This window comes from Hippocampus guttulatus, chromosome 1 (assembly GCF_054856545.1).
Source record: "Hippocampus guttulatus isolate MCC_2025c chromosome 1, RoL_Hgut_1.0, whole genome shotgun sequence".
Classification (NCBI taxonomy): Eukaryota; Metazoa; Chordata; class Actinopteri; order Syngnathiformes; family Syngnathidae; genus Hippocampus; species Hippocampus guttulatus.
Genome location: NC_141261.1, coordinates 11,555,203 through 11,574,374, shown reverse-complemented (window position 1 = coordinate 11,574,374; position 19,172 = coordinate 11,555,203). Strand labels below are relative to the sequence as shown.

General features: G+C 44.2%; 1 protein-coding gene across 5 annotated transcripts in view; it reads left to right on the top strand.

The window, feature by feature from the left end:
- Window positions 1-13,168, top strand: part of LOC147210372 (band 4.1-like protein 1) — a 41,616-nt gene extending 28,448 nt beyond the window's left edge. For 2 of the 5 annotated variants that reach the window (XM_086109676.1, XM_086109668.1), the window contains 10 exons: window positions 2,728-2,883; window positions 3,152-4,129; window positions 5,066-5,116; window positions 6,320-6,724; window positions 6,988-7,203; window positions 8,128-8,187; window positions 9,326-9,415; window positions 9,492-9,572; window positions 9,661-9,774; window positions 11,273-13,168. In XM_086109676.1, coding sequence (XP_085965802.1) covers window positions 2,728-2,883; window positions 3,152-4,129; window positions 5,066-5,116; window positions 6,320-6,724; window positions 6,988-7,203; window positions 8,128-8,187; window positions 9,326-9,415; window positions 9,492-9,572; window positions 9,661-9,774; window positions 11,273-11,278 — 2,157 coding nt within the window. In that variant the 3' untranslated portion in view covers window positions 11,279-13,168. Of the gene's footprint in view, window positions 1-1,121; window positions 1,161-2,727; window positions 2,884-3,151; window positions 4,130-5,065; window positions 5,117-6,319; window positions 6,725-6,987; window positions 7,204-8,127; window positions 8,188-9,325; window positions 9,416-9,491; window positions 9,573-9,660; window positions 9,775-11,272 lie in introns of all 5 variants that reach the window. The other 3 variants (XM_086109658.1, XM_086109652.1, XM_086109684.1) reach the window with 3 other exon arrangements.
- Window positions 13,169-19,172: the final 6,004 nt, after the last annotated feature.

The window sequence follows — 19,172 nt, the reverse complement described above, 5'->3', positions numbered from 1 at the left end:
TGTTTAATTCAGAATTTTACAAATCCTCGGAAATTCAGCCTTGCAACAGTGAAAATCCTCAGATTTCTGTTGATTTACATGAAAGTAGACTGATTATTTTTGAGGTGAATCAAACCCCCCCCCAAAAAAAATGAAAGCATATGCTTTTAATTTAAAATACATTGATCAGCATTTTTGCCAATGTTCTGATTGCTGTTACCGACCAAGCCAGTAACTGAGTCCTAACTAATTAAAAATGTGCATTTTCAACACAATTTTAAACATCTTGATTTTCAATTTAGGGAGGAAAACTAGAACTTTTCTTTTCATGCGATTCATTGATTAAATGGCAATAATATATTCATTTAATAAACTGCCATACTCCCGGCCTATGCTGATTATTAAAATAAATAAAATAAGATCTATTTATCTAGAATTTAAATAATGATTTAATTAAAATGTATTGCACATAAAAGTCAAATACAAATGTGCCTTCATAAAAGTTCTAAGAGAATACATGAAAATATTAAATACTGTACGACTAATCTGCATTTAGGCAGTGATTTTTTTTCACGGATGACTGCAGAAGACCACACTTTGAGAATCACTGCTGTAAAGAACAGGTGCACACATTCACTTCCATTAAAGGGACTGATTTGGTACAATTATTATGAGCACACATTACAAACAGATGGTCCTCAAGTACTGTTGATTAGCTTAGCGGTTTCCCCCTCACCCGCCAGTGATCTAATCGCTTGACGCTCGGCTCTCCAACAGCCAAGCATTGAAAATTCTCGTTTTTGATCATCGACATGCATTTTAATTGGAGCCCTCTACACACGATACGCTTATTTAAAAGTCCACGCGTAGATAATCGTTTGTTACGCGGTCTTTAGGGAAAGTAGACCTCACTGCTCATGTTAAGTCTGCAAAATCAAATTAGTATATTAATATTCAATCAGCCAATTTTGAAAATGATTGTTTGACGACAGTGTGAGTGTTTGCCTGCTTGTCTTCCTTTTTTTTTTTTTTTGGCTTAAGCTTTGACATCCTTGCATGCAAATTAACCAAACTAATGAAATGAAATCACACCGTCATCTGCTTTGCCTGAAACGCCTCATCTCACTTGGCTCGCTCCCCAGTTGGACAAGGATCTGGCCGCGGCTCGGCCCAAGCAGGAGGTATTTGCCTATCTTGTCTACTTTTGACTTCCATCAATTATTGTCCTGCTCGAACACGACATGAAAAATGTTTGTTTTGACTTCAGTGTGTGCCACATTCACAAACACGTTCCGCTGTACAATGTATCAAGCTGCTTGATTTTGTTGTCGTTACTGTCTCTTGTTTTGAGCTTCTGGTACACTATGAAGCTGAAAAATCGCACGTCTGATTGTAGAGAGAGGGTGTGCCACCAGGTTGGTGACCAGCGTGAGATTCAGGTACATGACTAGGTTGTTTTGGCTGTGTATGATTCGTCAACATGATCCAGAATGTTCATTGAAAGAGTACTGTGGTTCCTCAACTTACAAACTTAATTGGTTCCATGATGCCGTTTATAACTCAAAATGTTCATAAGTTGAGGTAAAGTTTCCCATTGAAATGAATGGAAATGCAATTCATCTGTTCCAGACCTTTATATATATTTTATGATTTTATTTTTCTAATTTCGGTCAGTGTGTGGTTGAAAATTAATTCAGTACAACATAAAAATATACTTCACTGTGAAGAAATAATAATAGTTTTTTGGGGGAGGGGTGTTAGAAAAAATGGATACAGAGATACTTGTCTTTTTTTTTTTTGCTACATTAATGAGGTTAAGGCAGCGACCGTAAGAATTGTGATTAGAAGAAGTGCGTGAGTGTTGTTGCTGCTTGACCCTGCTTAGCTTTTTTGTGGTTTGTTTTTTTTCTTTTAATTTAAGAGCCACTCCGATACAACGAATATCGTACATGTGCATACAGTAAGATTTTGGTGCCACATTAGATCAGAAGTGTAGGAGGCCGCCGTGAGAACTTGGACTTGGAAGAAACGTGTGTGCAAAAGTGGAACTTCCAGCTGACACACGACAGCTTTGTCTTGGAGTTGTACAGCCAAGCGTAACCTTAAATCACTCTGAGGTCGAATTAGGATGAGACAAACAGCAGAACGCAATGAGTTACGCACACAGCCAATGACCGTGAAATAGCGCAAGGAGCAAAGCGCTGATCCGGGCTCTTTCGTAACTTGAGGTTCCACTGTACATTGTGCAATTGCCAATATGTCTTGCTATAAATGTTACAGTATGTTACTGATGACAATTCAGTCATACAATCCTCCAAAGGACATCAAACAACAGCCAGCAGCGACAACAACTTCAGGCGTTTGGGTAAGGCAGTGCTGTTGCGTGCCATTCAACATGGGCACAATGCACAGCCGTGCTGCTCAACCCACAAATGCATGCTGCTTCGAAATGGGGCATTGTTTGAAAGAGACTTCCCATTTGTATAGAATTAGTGTCAAAAAGCATTTTTACAACTGTCCAACATAGCAACACACATTTCCAAACTGCAGTTTTGTTTATGCTACGATGAGAGTGTCGAAACAAATGAGGCCTATGTAATTCCGCATGTGAGAGGTAGACAGTTATTGCCAAGGAGAGTATAAAGAGATCCTGTTTAATTTGGGCCATTTTTTCTTTTGAAGACAATGTATCTGGAAAGTATCTCTTTGGTATTTGTAACTCAGCCTTGACTTCCACTGTGTAAACAGCAGTTCTTGGACAAGCCAGAAGATGTTCTTCAGAAGCACCAGGCCAGCATTAATGAGTTGAAGAGGGCCTTGAGGCAGCCCAATAGCAAGATGACCCAGAGGGAGAAACGCGCCTGCTCTGCTACTCCTCCTGGAGGAACCCCAGAGCGGAAACCAGTAAGAATGCGATGTGATTCCTGGATATTTTCTCTTTGTCTGATCTATTTAGCTTGGCCAGGTGTCCTGTAATGTCTTGTGCAGCCATTCCAAATTTGACTTGTTGGGACTGAACATACGAGTGGGAAAAACAGATCTTGACATATGACCGAGGAATGTAGTGACTTGCTTTTCCCCCCTGACTAGTCTTGAAAAATCTCTTTGAGTGTAAAGTGGGGTAACATCGGAGTGTTACGCTAGGCTAACTATTTACTCTATGTCAACATAGGCGACTGGTGAAGCCAATTTGATTGAGAAGCAGGATGCTCATGGACAAGCGCTGGATTGTGACTCTAATCTGGCTACAGACACACCTTGGGCTGAGGAAAATGGGGGAACGTGGAACTCTCCGACTGGGATATCACCTCAAATTGATTTAAGAGCAAAGGGACTCAAAGTTAGAAGTCCGCTGGATGATCCTTTGGCAACTAACAATGGTCATAATTCTGTATTAGCGAGGAGTTACATTCATGAAAATGGATTCAGTTCCCCAAAGGCAAAACAAGGGAGCGGAACACAGAGTAGAGATGTTAAGCTTTGCCAATACGAGCAGAACATACCCCAAGTGCTGTCGAAAAACTTTGCTTTCTCCTCGGAGACTCTGGATTCGGTCTCAAAAGGAAAAGGGGCCTCAAGAGACACACAGGAAAGCGAAGGTCTAAGCTCTGAAGATTTGCTGATAGAGTTCAACAAAACTTTGAACTCTGAACATGCCGAAGTCACCAAAGTCGTTCCTCTCAAGCCACAGCGATCCAAAAAATCTTTGAATAAAGACTCCGTACTTTGTGTGAACCCTCATAGCCAGTCTGGGCGGGGTCCGGTCGGGGAAGCAGCAACGACAAGATCGGAAGGTGAATCTGGTGAGAAAACAGGACTGGAGGATAACCATAGGCTGCAGTCTGACACACCAAGAGTCAGTGATAACTCAGCAGCTGGAAAAAACCACCGCGGCGCTGGACCAATACAACGACAAGACCTGAAAGAATTTAACGATGCGGAAAACGCAATGCCAAGAAGAGGCGAGAAACCGGAAGATACTCAAAATAACGCGGACGTGAATGCAGAGAGGCTCCTATTTAGGTTACCAACAGTTCCCCCACGAACACTCCCTCTGAAAAAGCAGTGGTCCCGAGACCGCCACGGCAACACTGACTGCAGCCACATTCACTACAGAAGCAACCAAGACGCCACCAAGAGGAAGCAAGCGGTAAACCACCCACGCGTCCCAAAACCTGCCTGTCCATCATGGGGAAGTCAAACATTGCATGAGCTTGACGCAACGACATGCAAATCTTGTGTTTGCCATCTCAAAAGTAAACCCAAAATCACACGCTCATCCTTTTACAACTCATGTGACTCAGAAAGCAAAAGCCATCGAACAACTTAATTCTTGTCCACGGTGCAGCGAGCTTTTTGCTTTTCTCCCCCCGCCCCCTCTGCAAAGCTTGACATCTGCTTGGTCATTTCAGAATGTCACGGACCTCTATGCTGAGGTCCCACCTTAATACTTCCGACATCCCTCACATGACAAAGGTGGCTGCTGTTGCAAGGAGCGCAAAGGCCTTTTCCAATCATCCCTTCGTCGAAAACTATTCGTAAATGGCCAAGAGAGGCTGCGAAACTCAAGGTCCTGCCTTGGCATCTCTGTAGCAACACTAGACATATCAATAAACATCAATTAGACACGGTCAGAGGCCGCAGAGCTGCCAAATGATTCAGGGTTTAGGCATTCATACATCCCATTTCCAATGAATACCTTTCCCCTGAAAATGGTTATTATTATGATTATTTTTTTCCAAAAAGGGGAACAGTTCAGTGCATGGCATTGCCGTTCATTTTGAAGAGAAATGCAGCATGCTTCTGACGATAGCTTCAGTGAAGAATTTTCTTGTGTGTGTTTTTTTTACCCCCCCAGCCTGAGAAAGAAACACCAATGGACAACTTCTGCATTCCACAAACACTCAGCAGAGAGCATTGAAAACTTTTTTAAAATGTCACAACTCATGTTTGTGATTGTTTTTCTAATGAAATCCCATTAGTTTAGTACGACTATGTAGAATGTCATGAATGAATTTAAGGCTTTGATCCATTTGTGGCTGTATAATTTCAGTTTTTTTTTTTTTTGTTGTTCGTTGTTTTGTAGGAGACCCCTCCAACACCTGCCATTCACGAGGAGCCGCTCAGCGATTCCTCGGTGAGTTGTCGCTGAGCATCATACCGGATGGTATTTGTATGACCGTGTTACCTTCAAGTTCTGTTCCGGGGCATTCAATTAAATTTGGAATCTTTCTTTGTGGAGTTAAACCTCTCACCATCATAAAACATTTGCTGATTGTACGAAGTGTCATACGTGTATAAGCAGAAGTTAAATAATGCTACCTTATTACGTTAAAAACAGTCAAGCGCTGCACGTCACACGTCTCACCATTGCCACAGAAACATGAAATGAAATCACACACGTAATGTAAAATATAAAACGCGCTACCGTTTGCTGACAATTGACAAGCATATGAAAGTGAACCAGTCAGCTAGCTGATAGTGGGAGAAGCTAACGCCGCAGTCTACATTTTCACTTTGCACTTCCTATGAAACAGCACAAACATGACTCAAATTTCTGTCACTGGACACAAGTCTTTTTAAATTTAAAAAAAAATGTATTTTACAAATTAAAAGGGTGGCACAGTGGGCGAATGCGGATGGAAGAGTCCGCCCGTCGGTAGACCTGCGATTGTGCTCTCATCTCACGAGAGAGCTCATCGTGTGTCCTGCTATGAACGACAGTCAAAACCAAACGCGGTGCCTGTTATATTTCCTCACAAGGAGCCTAAAAGCTCACGGGTGAAAACCGTGCTAAACGTCTCGAAAAGACCAGAAGTGTTGACGTGACGTGGTGTGAGGATGCAACACTTGGTCATTTTCGGTGGTGTCTTTGCAGCAGCTGCTCTCTGATGCTAACTGAGAAAGTGAAGCGGTGAACATTGTACACAAACAGATTTTCAGGCAGCTTGACCGGCATTTAGCGTGGTTCATTTCCGCCATTGCCAAATTGGTGGCCGGGGGTCGTCCGTAGCCGCAGCTACTGACTAATTATGCTCCACTACTTCAGTCTTTTTTACTTAGAATGTGGGTCAACCGAAGACATGCTAATTCTCGCTGGATATTTGTATTCCCGTGACACATTCGTCATAATCCAATCGGGATATGGTATAACGTCACTAGAATGATAGCGAGTCATGTGATACTTCTACTTGAGAGTAACTTGACAAGGTTCTTCACAATATCTCTGTGTCTAATATCTTTACCTCAGTGCAGAAATACTAAAGTATTACTTCAGAAGTTAGGCTGGTTAGTTTTTCTTACCTGCATCACGGGCCAATAACGTGGACTCTCTGTGTAGCGGGAGCCTTGGGAGAGACGTCTGGGTTCAGTGTCCGAGGACGATCAAGACCACGAGATCTCGTACTTGAAGGAAACCCACCTGGGCATCGAGCGCAAATGTTCCAGCATCACCGTCAGCTCCACTTCCAGCTTGGAGGCCGAGGTCGACTTCACCGTCCTCACGGACCTGCAAACAGGCATGGAGGAGTTCTCGCGGGGCATGTCCGAGCTGGGTGAACGGGACTTGTCGCCCGACGGGGGGCTGCGCTTCGGGATCGACTTCCTTCAGCAGCAAAGCCCCTTAGAGCAGTCGCCTCCTTGGGTGTCGGCGCTTCCTGCATCCACAGAAGCCAGCAGCAGTCCTCCAGCTAAAAACATCCAAACCGAAGAAGTTCGGACGGAACCTAAGCGGCCTGATGTGCAGGTACATCGCATCGGTTCCTTTCTTTCGTTCAGATTTGGTCAGCCTGTTTTTGGACTGCTTTCTCATTTAAATCGGTGGTTCACAACTGATGGATCGGAACCCAAAAGTAGGTTGTCGACAGTCATGTTATCAGGTTACAGGGCGCATCAAAGGGTTTAAGGTGATATTTGCATAAATTGAGGGGTCAGTAATTTGTACTTGTGTTTTCTGTTGTCTGTTTTTGTGTTCAGTAACAGCATTTTGTTTCATGTTTTCCTCCCAAGCCTGTAGTGCCTAAAAAGCCCAAGAGGTCGGTGCCGGTGTCATCTTCAGTGGACAGGGAGCAGTCACACAAAGAAGCCAGTCAAGTCACCAGCGCCACACCTTTGAGTCGGGAAGCCAGTGATGTCATCGGGGCAGTGAGGAAGACTGACGTCAGGACGGAGACCCAGCCCAATGGGTCTGAGGTCACAACCACTATAGTGGAGTTCACAGATCAGGTCGGTTGGGACTGCCTAATAATGTTTTGCCTGGGTCATAGGTGTCAAAGTCAGGTCCTGGAGGGCCGCTGCCCTGCATGTTTTCCAAGTCTCCCTGTTGCAACACACCTGATTCAAATGAACAGGTTCAATGTCAGGCTTGCGCAGAGTTTGCTGATGATTTGATCATTTGAATCAGGTGTGTTGCAACAGGGAGACTTGGAAAACATACAGGGCAGCGGCCCTCCAGGACCTGAGTTTGACACCTATAGCCTGGGTCCTGAAGCCTTCTTACCCTTTAGGCTTCCTGGGACGCAATGAAAATGGATGGAAGCATCATGAAATATTTGACAGGGTCTGCAATGTTTTTCAATTCAAACAGATGAGAGTGATGCAGTATTCTCTATTATATGAATTGTTCTTGTCTGTTCATCTTCATGATGCAATCGTTACTTTGTACTGCACCTTGGCTCGATTGTATCTTGCCCTATTTGGCTGTACATTTTCCTTGCAACCATGCGGGTGGTGTTGGTTGATAATATACCGTATTTCCCGCACTAAGGTATGCCTAAAAGCATTAAATTTTCTCAAAAGCCGACAATGCGCTTTATAATCCGAAGAGCCTTATATATGGATCCTGATTTCTTGGACGTAGCATTTTAAATGGTCTGTTAAGCGCTTTGTTACAGCGGCAGCAGTTGTGTAAGCTCTATATAAATAGAATTGTATTGTATTGTATTTCCATCTAGTGGATGCATAACGCAACTGCAGCCCATATTGTAGCTTCTATTCTATGCGCCTTATAATGCGGTGCACCCTACATATGAAAACAGTTTTACGATAGGCCATTCATTGAAGGCGTTAATGGCAATCCATCGATTTTTACGTTCGAGTCGTGAGAGGGAAACGTTTTTCAGTTTCTTGAACTGAAATTTATCGTTGCAGGATCACGGTATGACTGGCCTGAGCGAAGTCTCTTACTCTTCAAGACAGAGCGTGTCTCCAGTGAGTAGGAACAGTCGCACATCACCACCCTTACCTCTGGGTCCTCTCTGTGGTTTAAAACTACCGCTTAAATCCAAACACTTGCACCAGCCAAAAGGCACACCTGAACATTTCAGTGAGATCCATTACCAGAGTCATAAACTGCCTTTAAAAGATTGTCAACATTTTCTTCCATTGTGATGATGACGAAATTGCATTTTGGCATCTGATTGCTGGTTGCTGGGATTTGCAGGGGGACTTTTTTGGGGGATGGATATCCCTATTCAGGTGGATAATCACCCCCTTGGCCCCACCCTCTGCACGGCCCTGATTTGAAAATTAATTTGAAATCCTAACCCAAGTTTCAAATCCTACTTTGAAACTCTAACCCTAATTTGAAACATATCCTAGGTTAAAACCCTAATTTGAAACCCTAACCATATTTAAGAACCCTAATTTGAAACTGTAACCCTAGTTTCAAGCCCTACTTTGAAACCCTAATCACACAGAGTAGTTTGAATCCCGAATTTGAAACCCAAACCATTGTTTAAAATTCTACTTTGACACCCTAACCCTACTTTTAACATCTCAAGTCTTTTTAAAAAGCCGTCTCTCATCTTTTTAAATGGGCTCTCACAGGAATACTTTGTATAGCACAGCATTATACGTTCGGTATCCATTGCGGTTATCCTGGAAGGGTGATTCCCCCCACGTATGGACCCTTCTCAAGGTTTCTTGTTTTTCCCCCAGATGCTTTTGTTTTTGTTGTTATTCCTTGCCCTCATTGTGGTCTTAAGATCAGGGGATGTCATAAATATTTGTCAACTATGGGCCTGTGAATCTCCTTGAGACTGTTGTGATTAAGGGCGATATAAATTTGACTTGATTTTGAAACCATGTGCGGGTGCAGTGGTTTCCCACATTGGATACATGGAATCCAATTGAAAAGTGACTTTTTATTCGCTCGTGGTCACATTTTGGAATCTTTGGAGTCCTACCCACCAACCCGCTACATTAGTCAGTCAAAAGTGACCTAGTAGTGGAAAAAAATTGACGTGCAAGATAGTCAGGACAAACAAAATTTGACAATAAAGTTGTATCCAATTCAAAAACGATCATCTTAATGGGTACCACTGATGCATTGCTTCCCCCTCCACAGGTGCATATGGGCAGTCTTGGAAGAGAGTCAACTGGGTCTCCTATCCTTGTTACCGAAAATGTTACATCGGCGACAACACAGGTTACCAAGGTAGAGAATGAAAATGTACAAAGCGCATCATTTAATGCGTAATATCTTGTGGAAAATGTTGTCTACCTCACTGCAGACAGTAAAAGGGGGCTACTCAGAGACCAGGATTGAAAAGAGAATCATCATCACAGGAGATGATGATGTGGACCAGGAACAGGTAAAGCGCGCGCTTCCACGCAAACAAAGTTAACATAGAACTCAGTGTTGTGATTCTTCAAAATGTCATGTCGCATTTGATCTGGCAGGCTCTGGCCATCGCAATCCAAGAGGCCAAGCAGCAGCATCCAGACATGCAGGTGACCAAGGCGGTGGTTGTTCGGGAAACAGAATCATCCATGGAGGAACGACATGGGGCAGAGGTACAAGAAGCCATGCAAAAAAATGTGCTAAATCTAATTTAAAGGTGACGTATTCGCCTCGGGAAAAATTGACGTTGTAATGTTTGTATACAAATAGTTGGGTCTGGAGTGCTTGCCGACCCATCAATTTACACACCCAAGCAAATCTTGCGTTATCTGCCCACTTCTACAAATGTTTCTGTGAGCAAGCTGCTATGCCCTTCCGTCTCATTTACAACATGACGACTCCCACACTGAAGTTCTCAGCCAACAAGGCTGGACGTAGTTCCAGAGTGAAAGATTTGCTTTCACAAATCTATTAAAGCCATAAGGTATTGCAGCCTTCTGCGTGTCTGCGTGTGTTTGGGAGGGTTTTGTGTGGTTAAATTTGACCGTTTTCATGGTGTTCATAGTTTGTGTTTGCGATATCATCACCAAATGAAATGCGGCACTTGATTGATTTTTGAAGGTGTTGGCTGGGTGTGTCTATGTGTGTGTGTGTGTGTGGGGGGGGTGTCTTTAAAAATGCGATTATTGGCATTATTGACTCACCTTTCTAATTACGGGCTCTGCTTCCACTTATCCCAAGAGGCAGGACATCCAGCTCGATGATTGTCAGTCGAACAAAAGCCGGTTCTGCTATTGCCCCAGCAATTAAGTGTGACGGGATGATAGCTGTAATCCCTCGTTTATCGCAGTTAATGGGGACCGAAACCACCCGCGATAAACGAAAATCCGCGAAGTAGCACCCCCCTCCCCCATATAGGTGTATATATATATATATATATATGTACATGTGTATGAGTATAACAAATTTTTATAAGGCCAAATTTAATGGTATACATGCATGTTTGTAGTAATTAACATGACTTCATGCCATATACTAATATATTTAAACATGTATAAGTTAGGTTAGGTTAGTGTATGAATAACGAAACACAGTAAACACATACATGTAGTACTCTTTATGTTGCTCTATGTGACTCACTGTTGTTTTGCTGACTTTCACTGCCTCTCGTGGACCTTTTGCGGACTTTTTGTGACATTTTATCATTTTTTTAAGAATATGTTTGAAAAAGTCCGCTATGCACTGAGGCCACGACAAACGAACCGCGAAGTAGCGAGGAATCACTGGACCATAGTATGTAGATGTATTTAATTTTGCTCGGAAGTCACTTGCAACCCATTTCTAATTTTCCACCTGGAAGAAGCTGGGAAGATTTCACTGCCATCTTGTGGTGGTCTATCTGAAGCTCACGATTAAACAAAAATTTGGGCTTCGAACACAGAGCACAAAAATCGAGCTTTGTAACTGTGACAAATCATTTGTCGGCGCATTTGTACATGAAGGAACCACGACACTAAAACAGCATGAGGCGTCTAACAGGCCATGACCGACTTACCACGGCAATAAATGATCTGCTATTGTCTTAAGTACAAGCCAGTTTAGTTATTTTGAAATCACAGAGTGAGAAAACTTTGCTTTAAAACTGCACTTGTCTTCTGTTTTCGTCTACAGTCTTGATTTCCTGGGATGAGAAGCAGTGACTTTATCGCTCCAGCTGACAGCACCCTTCAACCCCCCCCCCCCCCCCTTTCCCGGGAACCGAACTCCTTTTTTTAATCTAATTTTGCTTTTCTGATTTCTGTTGAAACAGATTTGCATTCTTGTGACAGAATGCTTGAAGGTGATGTTGCAAAGAGAACAAAAAGAGTGGTGGTTAACTTTCCCGAGGGGGAAAAAAAAATCCAACAAGGTTCCCTTTGAAGCTTCAAAGTGATTCGATTCATTTTTGGGCCATGATGGAGCCCTTGTCCAACTCTGTCATTTTACACAAGAGACTAGGAGATGTATGTAGTAGTAGAGAACCTTGTTCGCAAAGCCCTGCTGTGTATGTTTCTTCATTAGTAATGCATTTAATAACTTCCACGACTACTGAAATGGCCAAATAGTTCATGTCCTATCCGCGTTGCACTGATTGAGGAGCGTAGACTTGAATCGAAAAGAACAACATCGCCCTCTGGTGGTGCATTTGAGGCCCAACACCTAATTTGAGTTTTGGGTTGTACTGTAGAAGTAGCGTGTATGAATGTAACTAACTTGCAACTTGACGGATTGTACATTTCAACAATTTCTGTCTTTGGGTCTAGAAATCAGGAGTTACGAAGGCACTTCCTCTTCCCATACGGTAGCAGTTCAGTATGTTTCAAAAGGGCCAAGTTGCTTCCCTTCTTTCTCCAGCCTAAGGAGCTCAACTGCATATTTGTGTAGTGAGTAGATTAAGATCATCACTGGGCTTCTGTAACAGTATTTGAGCTCATACTCGCATGGCAATATCTTTGCATTACGGGGCCTCAATTGAGTAATGCATTTAAACCAACAGATGCAGATTGCAGATTATGACAGAAACAGCAAAGGTCAAATGAATCGCAATACAAATGAGAGTCGTGTCGTTTTAAAGAGGAAATTTAACTTCCTGATGGGAAATGAAAAGTGCTCACCCAAATAAGGTGCAGATTTACCCAGGGTACATAATCCTAAAACCCAGTGATTGCAGAGATAATAAACTCTATACAGGCTTTTTTTCCCCCCCACATCTGACCTTGCCCAGTATGTTTTTTCATTGAATACGCATACACTTCTTTTCCCCTCCAGAATGAAAAATAACAATACTCTCTGTTGCAGTTCCACCTTTTATTTCTGCTTCATTCATTTCATCAAGATTGTTGCAATTGATCCCGCAATGTGCATCACTCTGATTAGAAATTATTTTGACTGTACGGACGTGCAATATGCCACTTATCAATTAAATGGGATGAGATTTGTGAAACTTTTTTTTTGTATTAAACTAGAAATGTAATTACTCAAGTGCCAGAGTGTTGACAAGGCCTCGGGACTTGTGTCCTCATACCCAGAACTAGTGCAAAGGTTTGTATCATGTGACCGATAAGAGTTGTGATCATTTTTTTTTCTTTCTTTTGTCAAGAGGTATGAAACATTCCCATGTGGTGTAGCTCCGTTGTGTGTCGTGAACGGAATGGAAGATGGACCAAAAACAAAGAAACCATGTACCTTGTAGTTAGTGGATCTGGTCGAGTTCAGTGAAGTTGTCACCGTGGTCTCGATGGACAGTAGAGGGAACGTAAAGAAAGAGAGCCTTACATCATCAACAGTGCACGTGAGCTTGTCACCTTCCCGTCAATCACATTGGATCATCCTGTACACGTGACGTGCTTGTCTCACCTGGGAGCAACTGCAGATGCTGTGGACCTTTGGACTTTGGGACCCTCTGCACTCCTTCTTCCTCTGCAGCTTCAGCTCTACTGCAGTGCTTGTCCGTCAAGTCGTGCCCGTGTCTTTGCTGTACATTGTACTTGCATTCCTCTCAAACAAATAAACAAGACAAGAACTTGACTTCCCTTTGCCTTACTGCCTGTATTTAGAGCACATGTCAAAATTAACCCCCCCCCCCCCCCCCCCATATCATTTTATATGGTCTGTGAAAGCTTGCTGTAATTTTTTCCATGACTCCAGTTCAAAACTGGCCTCTCCTGGGCTGAATGTCAAGGGAACGAGTGGAGCCGCTTTCATTGGCCAGAAAGTTAAGTCGACTTTGTTCACTCCCACTATGGCGCAAATGCCCCTTTCTCCCTGCCCTTGTCTTAAAAAAAAAAAAGTATCAAAAGGAAGAAAACACCAACGATGCACACAAGACTGCACTCTGCGCTAAACTTGCGCTGGGCATAAAAATAGGGCACATATAGACAGACAACATTAACTTTACATTTTTAGTGTTTAAGCTGAATAATTTATGATACAGTCGAGTTTGTGTTGTGTCAATACTTGTGCAATAAAATGTGAATTGAAAACATGAATGAACAAACTTAACTTTATCTATTAACAACAATTTTTAGTTCGGGGCTAATGTGGTCCTAGTTAAAAAATATTCATCTGAAGCTCTGGAAAGCAGAATCCACTTGTGCAATTTTCATTTTCAATGTTATTACATGTTTTCCCGTTCATACAAAACATGAGCAGTTATTTTTGCTTTTGTTCCCAGCCCCGAATGTAACCAGCATTTTGGTGTACCCTTACACCCCCATCTATTATCCATTTATGTGATTTCACAGTTGTAATGGGCAGTTTGAGGACAACAGGAATTACAGTGTGGCCTCTTCTACACAGCAAGGGTGGGGAACATTTTTCTGATGGGGATTGCCTTTTCCTTTGAGGGGTTTGTACTTAATCAAAATAAGACATTTGAAGACATCTGCTTTTAATTTGGGAAAACAATAAGCCCCAAATTGTTTTGTTTTTTTCCCATCACTAAACAATAATAAACAACATCGGTTAATGAACACTAATCGGGGGAAAACAAATGGTCTTGCAAAACATTTTAATGCAAAACTAAATTGCATCTGATTATTTGAGTAATGCATGGAATATTCGACCGCCCCCCCCCCACCCCCCAATATTCAAGAGTGGCAGCTCTAATTTAGAGTATTGAGGGTGGTGGGGAAATGCAAATAAAATGACATTCCTGATCATGTGAATGCATCTTATGAATATTAATGCAGACTGAAAACAATACTGGGGGGAGAGAGAGAGGGGAGGAGCGGTGGTCCAATGATTAGCGGATCAACCTCGCAGTGCAGAGTTCGTGGGTTCAATTCCAGCTCCGCCGGCCTTCATGTGTGGAGTTTGCATGTTCTCCCGTGCCTGCGTGGGTTATCTCCGGGTACTCCGGTTTCCTCCCACGTTCCAAAAAACATGCATGGCAGGCTGATTGAACCCTTAAAATTGTCTCTAGGTGTGAGTGTGAGTGCGGATGGTCAGTGTTTCAGTGTGCCCTGCGACATCGCACAGCGGGCGTTTTTTTGACATTTTCTATTGTGAAGTTCCTGTTCAGACAAAAGAGTTGAAGGTCTTCATGACAGTTTTGGCTGTGGAAAGACCATCGCAAAGTGTCAAGATGACTGTCATTAGTTAAGACACAATAGATCACAGTATATTATTGAAAAAACTAGAAAGATATGGCATTAGAGGTGTAGCTTATAAATGGATAAAAAGTTATTTAGAAAACAGATATCAGTACGTGCAACTCAACAATAAAAAAACGAATCAACTGAAAATCACTCACGGAGTTCCTCAGGGGTCAGTGCTTGGTCCAAAACTATTCATCTTATATATAAATGATATCTGCAAGGTCTCAAAACAATTTAAATGTGTCCTATTTGCTGATGATACAACTTTCTACTGTTCTGGAATAAATCTGAAACAGCTCCTGACAACCGTAGAAAACGAATGAAACAAATTAAAAAACTGGTTCGACAGAAATAAATTGTCACTTAACCTGAAAAAATCGAAGTTAATTGTTTTTGGCACAAGACCAATCAAACACCAAGCTAAAATTATGGTAAACTCAATTGAGATAGAAAGAGCGTATGAAACCAAGTTTCTCGGATTAGTAATAGACTCAAAACTATGTTGGAAGCCACATATCGATAACGTAAAAAGAAAAATAGCCAAAACCGTAGGGATCCTCTACAAAACCAAGGAAGTGCTAAATAAGAGATCTTTGTACACATTATACACTTCATTATTATTACCATATATGACCTACTGTGTGGAAATATGGGGAAATGCCTGCAAAACAAACACACTCCCTATTCTCAACCTACAAAAAAAAGCAATTCGAATTATTAATAGATCAAAATATACGGAACCCACAAATCCACTATTTATCAAATTAAATACGATGAAATTTTATGACCTGGTTGACTTTAAAATTGCCCAATTAATGTACAAAGCACACAATAACCTGCTCTGCCAAAACATTCAGACGTTTTTCAAAATTCGAGAAAGCAGCTATGATTTAAGAGGTACCAACTTATTCAAAAAACTCAAAACAAGAACAAACATCAAGCAAAGAAGTGTATCTATCAAAGGTGTTAATCTGTGGAATAATCTCGAAACGGACCTGAAAATGAGTAAATCGCTTGCTGAGTTCAAAAACAAATTCAAAAAAATAGTGCAAACAACCTACATCAATCAGAGTTAAAATGATAAATTCAAAACATTAAATATAATGATAAATCAGAACTAAGTTGATAAATAGAGAAAGGTATATAAATATCCATTATGAATACAAGAGAAAATTGACACAAGAGTGTCAGGGTGTGGAAGTATATAATCCCGATACAAACCAAAAGTTGTAAAAATATCACGGTTAAGGGTAAAGTATGAGCCTTAATGGAGACTTCTTTCTTCTTACTTTTTTTCTTTTCTGATTGATATAAAAATGATTTATTAGATACAATCACATAACGGGGTAGGACTAGATACGTTTTTTACTTCTTCCTACTCCCTTGAACATAATAACTGTGTTGTATGCAGATTGATTTCTTTCTTTTTTTATCTACCTTATTTTCTGTCAAATTATTACTGTATATATGTTTTATGTTCAATAAACATCCATCCATCCATCATCTACCGCTTATCCGGGGCTGGGTCGCGGGGGCAACAGCTTTAGCAGGGAAGCCCAGACTTCCCTCTCTCTAGCTACTTCTTCCAGCTCTCCCCGGGGGATCCCGAGACGTTCCCAGGCCAGCTGGGTGACATAGTCTCTCCAGCGTGTCCTGGGTCTTCCTCGGGGTCTCCTCCCGGTGGGACATGCCCGGAACACCTCACCAGGGAGGCGCTCAGGGGGCATCCGAATCAGATGCCCAAGCCACCTCATCTGGCTCCTCTCGATGTGGAGGAGAAGCGGCTCGACTCTGAGCCCCTCCCGGATGACCGAGCTTCTCACCTTATCTCTAAGGGAGAGCCCGGACACCCTGCGGAGAAAACTCATTTCGGCCGCTTGTATCCGGGATCTCGTTCTTTCGGTCACGACCCATAGCTCGTGACCATAGATGAGGGTTGGAACGTAGATCGACCGGTAAATTGAGAGCTTCGCCCTTTGGCTCAGCTCCTTCTTCACCACGACAGACCGATACAACGTCCGCATCACAGCAGACGCTGCACCGATCCGCCTGTCGATCTCCCGCTCCCTCCTGCCCCCACTCGTGAACAAGACCCCAAGATACTTGAACTCCTCCACTTGGGGCAAGATCTCCTCCCCGACCCGGAGGGGACACTCCACCCTTTTCCGACTGAGGACCATGGTTTCAGATTTGGAGGTGCTGATCTTCATCCCAACCGCTTCACACTCGGCCGCGAAATGCTCCAGTGAGAGTTGGAGAGCCCCGTTTGAAGGAGCCAACAGCACCACATCATCTGCAAAAAGCAGGGATGCAATACTGAGGCCCCCAAAACGGATCCCCTCAACGCTTCGGCTGCGCCTAGAAATTCTGTCCATAAAGGTTATGAACAGAATCGGCGACAAAGGGCAGCCTTGGCGGAGTCCTACCCCCACTGGAAACGATTCCGACTTACTGCCGGCAATGCGAACCAAACTCTGACATCGGTGGTATAGTGACCGAACAGCCCGTATCAGGGGGTTCGGTACCCCATACCCACGAAGCACCCCCCACAGAACTCCCCGAGGGACACGGTCAAACGCCTTCTCCAAGTCCACAAAACACATGTAGACTGGTTGGGTGAATTCCCACATACCCTCGAGGACCCTGCTAAGGGTGTAGAGCTGGTCCACTGTTCCACGGCCGGGACGAAAACCACACTGCTCCTCCTCAATCTGAGGCTCGACTTCCTGACGGACCCTCCTCTCCAGCACCCCTGAATAGACCTTACCAGGGAGGCTGAGGAGTGTGATCCCTCTGTAGTTGGAACACACCCTCCGGTCCCCCTTTTTAAAAAGAGGGACTACCACCCCGGTCTGCCAATCCAGAGGCACTATCCCTGTTGACCATGCGATGTTGCAGAGGCGTGTCAAACAGGACAGCCCCACAGCATCCAGAGCCTTGAGGAACTCCGGGCGGATCTCATCCACCCCCGGGGCCTTGCCACCGAGGAGCTTTTTAACCACATCGGTGACTTCAACCACAGAGATAGGAGAGCCCACCTCAGAGTCCCCAGGCTCTGCTTCCTCCAAGGAAGGCGTGTTGGTGGAGTTGAGGAGGTCTTCGAAGTACTCTGCCCACCGATTCACAACATCCCGAGTCGAAGTCAGCAGCGTCCCATCCCCACTGTACACAGTGTTAGTGGTGCACTGCTTCCCCCTCCTGAGACGTCGGATGGTGGACCAGAATTTCCTCGAAGCCGCCCGGAAGTCGGCTTCCATGGCCTCACCGAACTCTTCCCACGCTCGGGTTTTTGCCTCGGCGACCACCGAAGCTGCGTTCCGCTTGGCCAGTCGATACCCGTCAGCTGCCTCTGGTGTCCCACAGGCCATAAAGGCTCGATAGGACTCCTTCTTCAGCTTGACGGCATCCCTTACTGCTGGTGTCCACCAGCGAGTACGGGGGTTGCCGCCACGACAGGCACCAACCACCTTACGGCCACAACTCAGATTGGCCGCCTCAACAATAGAGGCACGGAACATGGTCCACTCGGGCTCAATGTCCCCCGCCTCCCCCGGAACATGGGAAAAGCTCTGTCGGAGGTGGGAGTTGAAACTCCTTCTGACAGGGGATTCCGCCAGACGCTCCCAACAAACCCTCACAATACGTTTGGGTCTGCCAGGACGGACTGGCATCTTCCCCCACCAGCGGAGCCTACTCACCACCAGGTGGTGATCAGTTGACAGCTCCGCCCCTCTCTTCACCCGAGTGTCCAGAACATGCGGCCGCAAATCCGATGATACAACTACAAAGTCGATCATCGAACTGCGGCCTAGGGTGTCCTGGTGCCAAGTGCACATATGGACACCCTTATGTTTGAACAAGGTGTTCGTTATGGACAATCCGTGGCGAGCACAGAAGTCCAATAACAAAACACCACTCGAGTTCTGATCGGGGGGGCCGTTCCTCCCAATCACGCCCCTCCAGGTCTCACTGTCATTGCCCACGTGAGCATTGAAGTCCCCCAGCAGAACAAGGGAGTCCCCAGCAGGAGTACTCTCCAGCACACCCTCCAAGGACTCCAAAAAGGGTGGGTATGCTGAGCTGCTGTTTGGTGCATATGCACAAACAACAGTCAGGACCCGTCCACCCACCCGAAGGCGGAGGGAGGCAACCCTCTCGTCTACCGGTGTGAACCCCAATGTACAGGCACTGAGCCGGGGGGCAATGAGTATGCCCACACCTGCTCTGCGCCTCTCACCTTGAGCAACTCCAGAGTGGAAGAGAGTCCAACCCCTCTCGAGAGAACTGGTACCAGAACCCAGGCTGTGTGTGGAGGCAAGTCCGACTATATCCAGTCGGAAATTCTCTGCCTCACACACCAGCTCGGGCTCCTTCCCTGCCAGAGAGGTGACATTCCATGTCCCAAGAGCTAGCTTCTGCAGCCGAGGATCGGA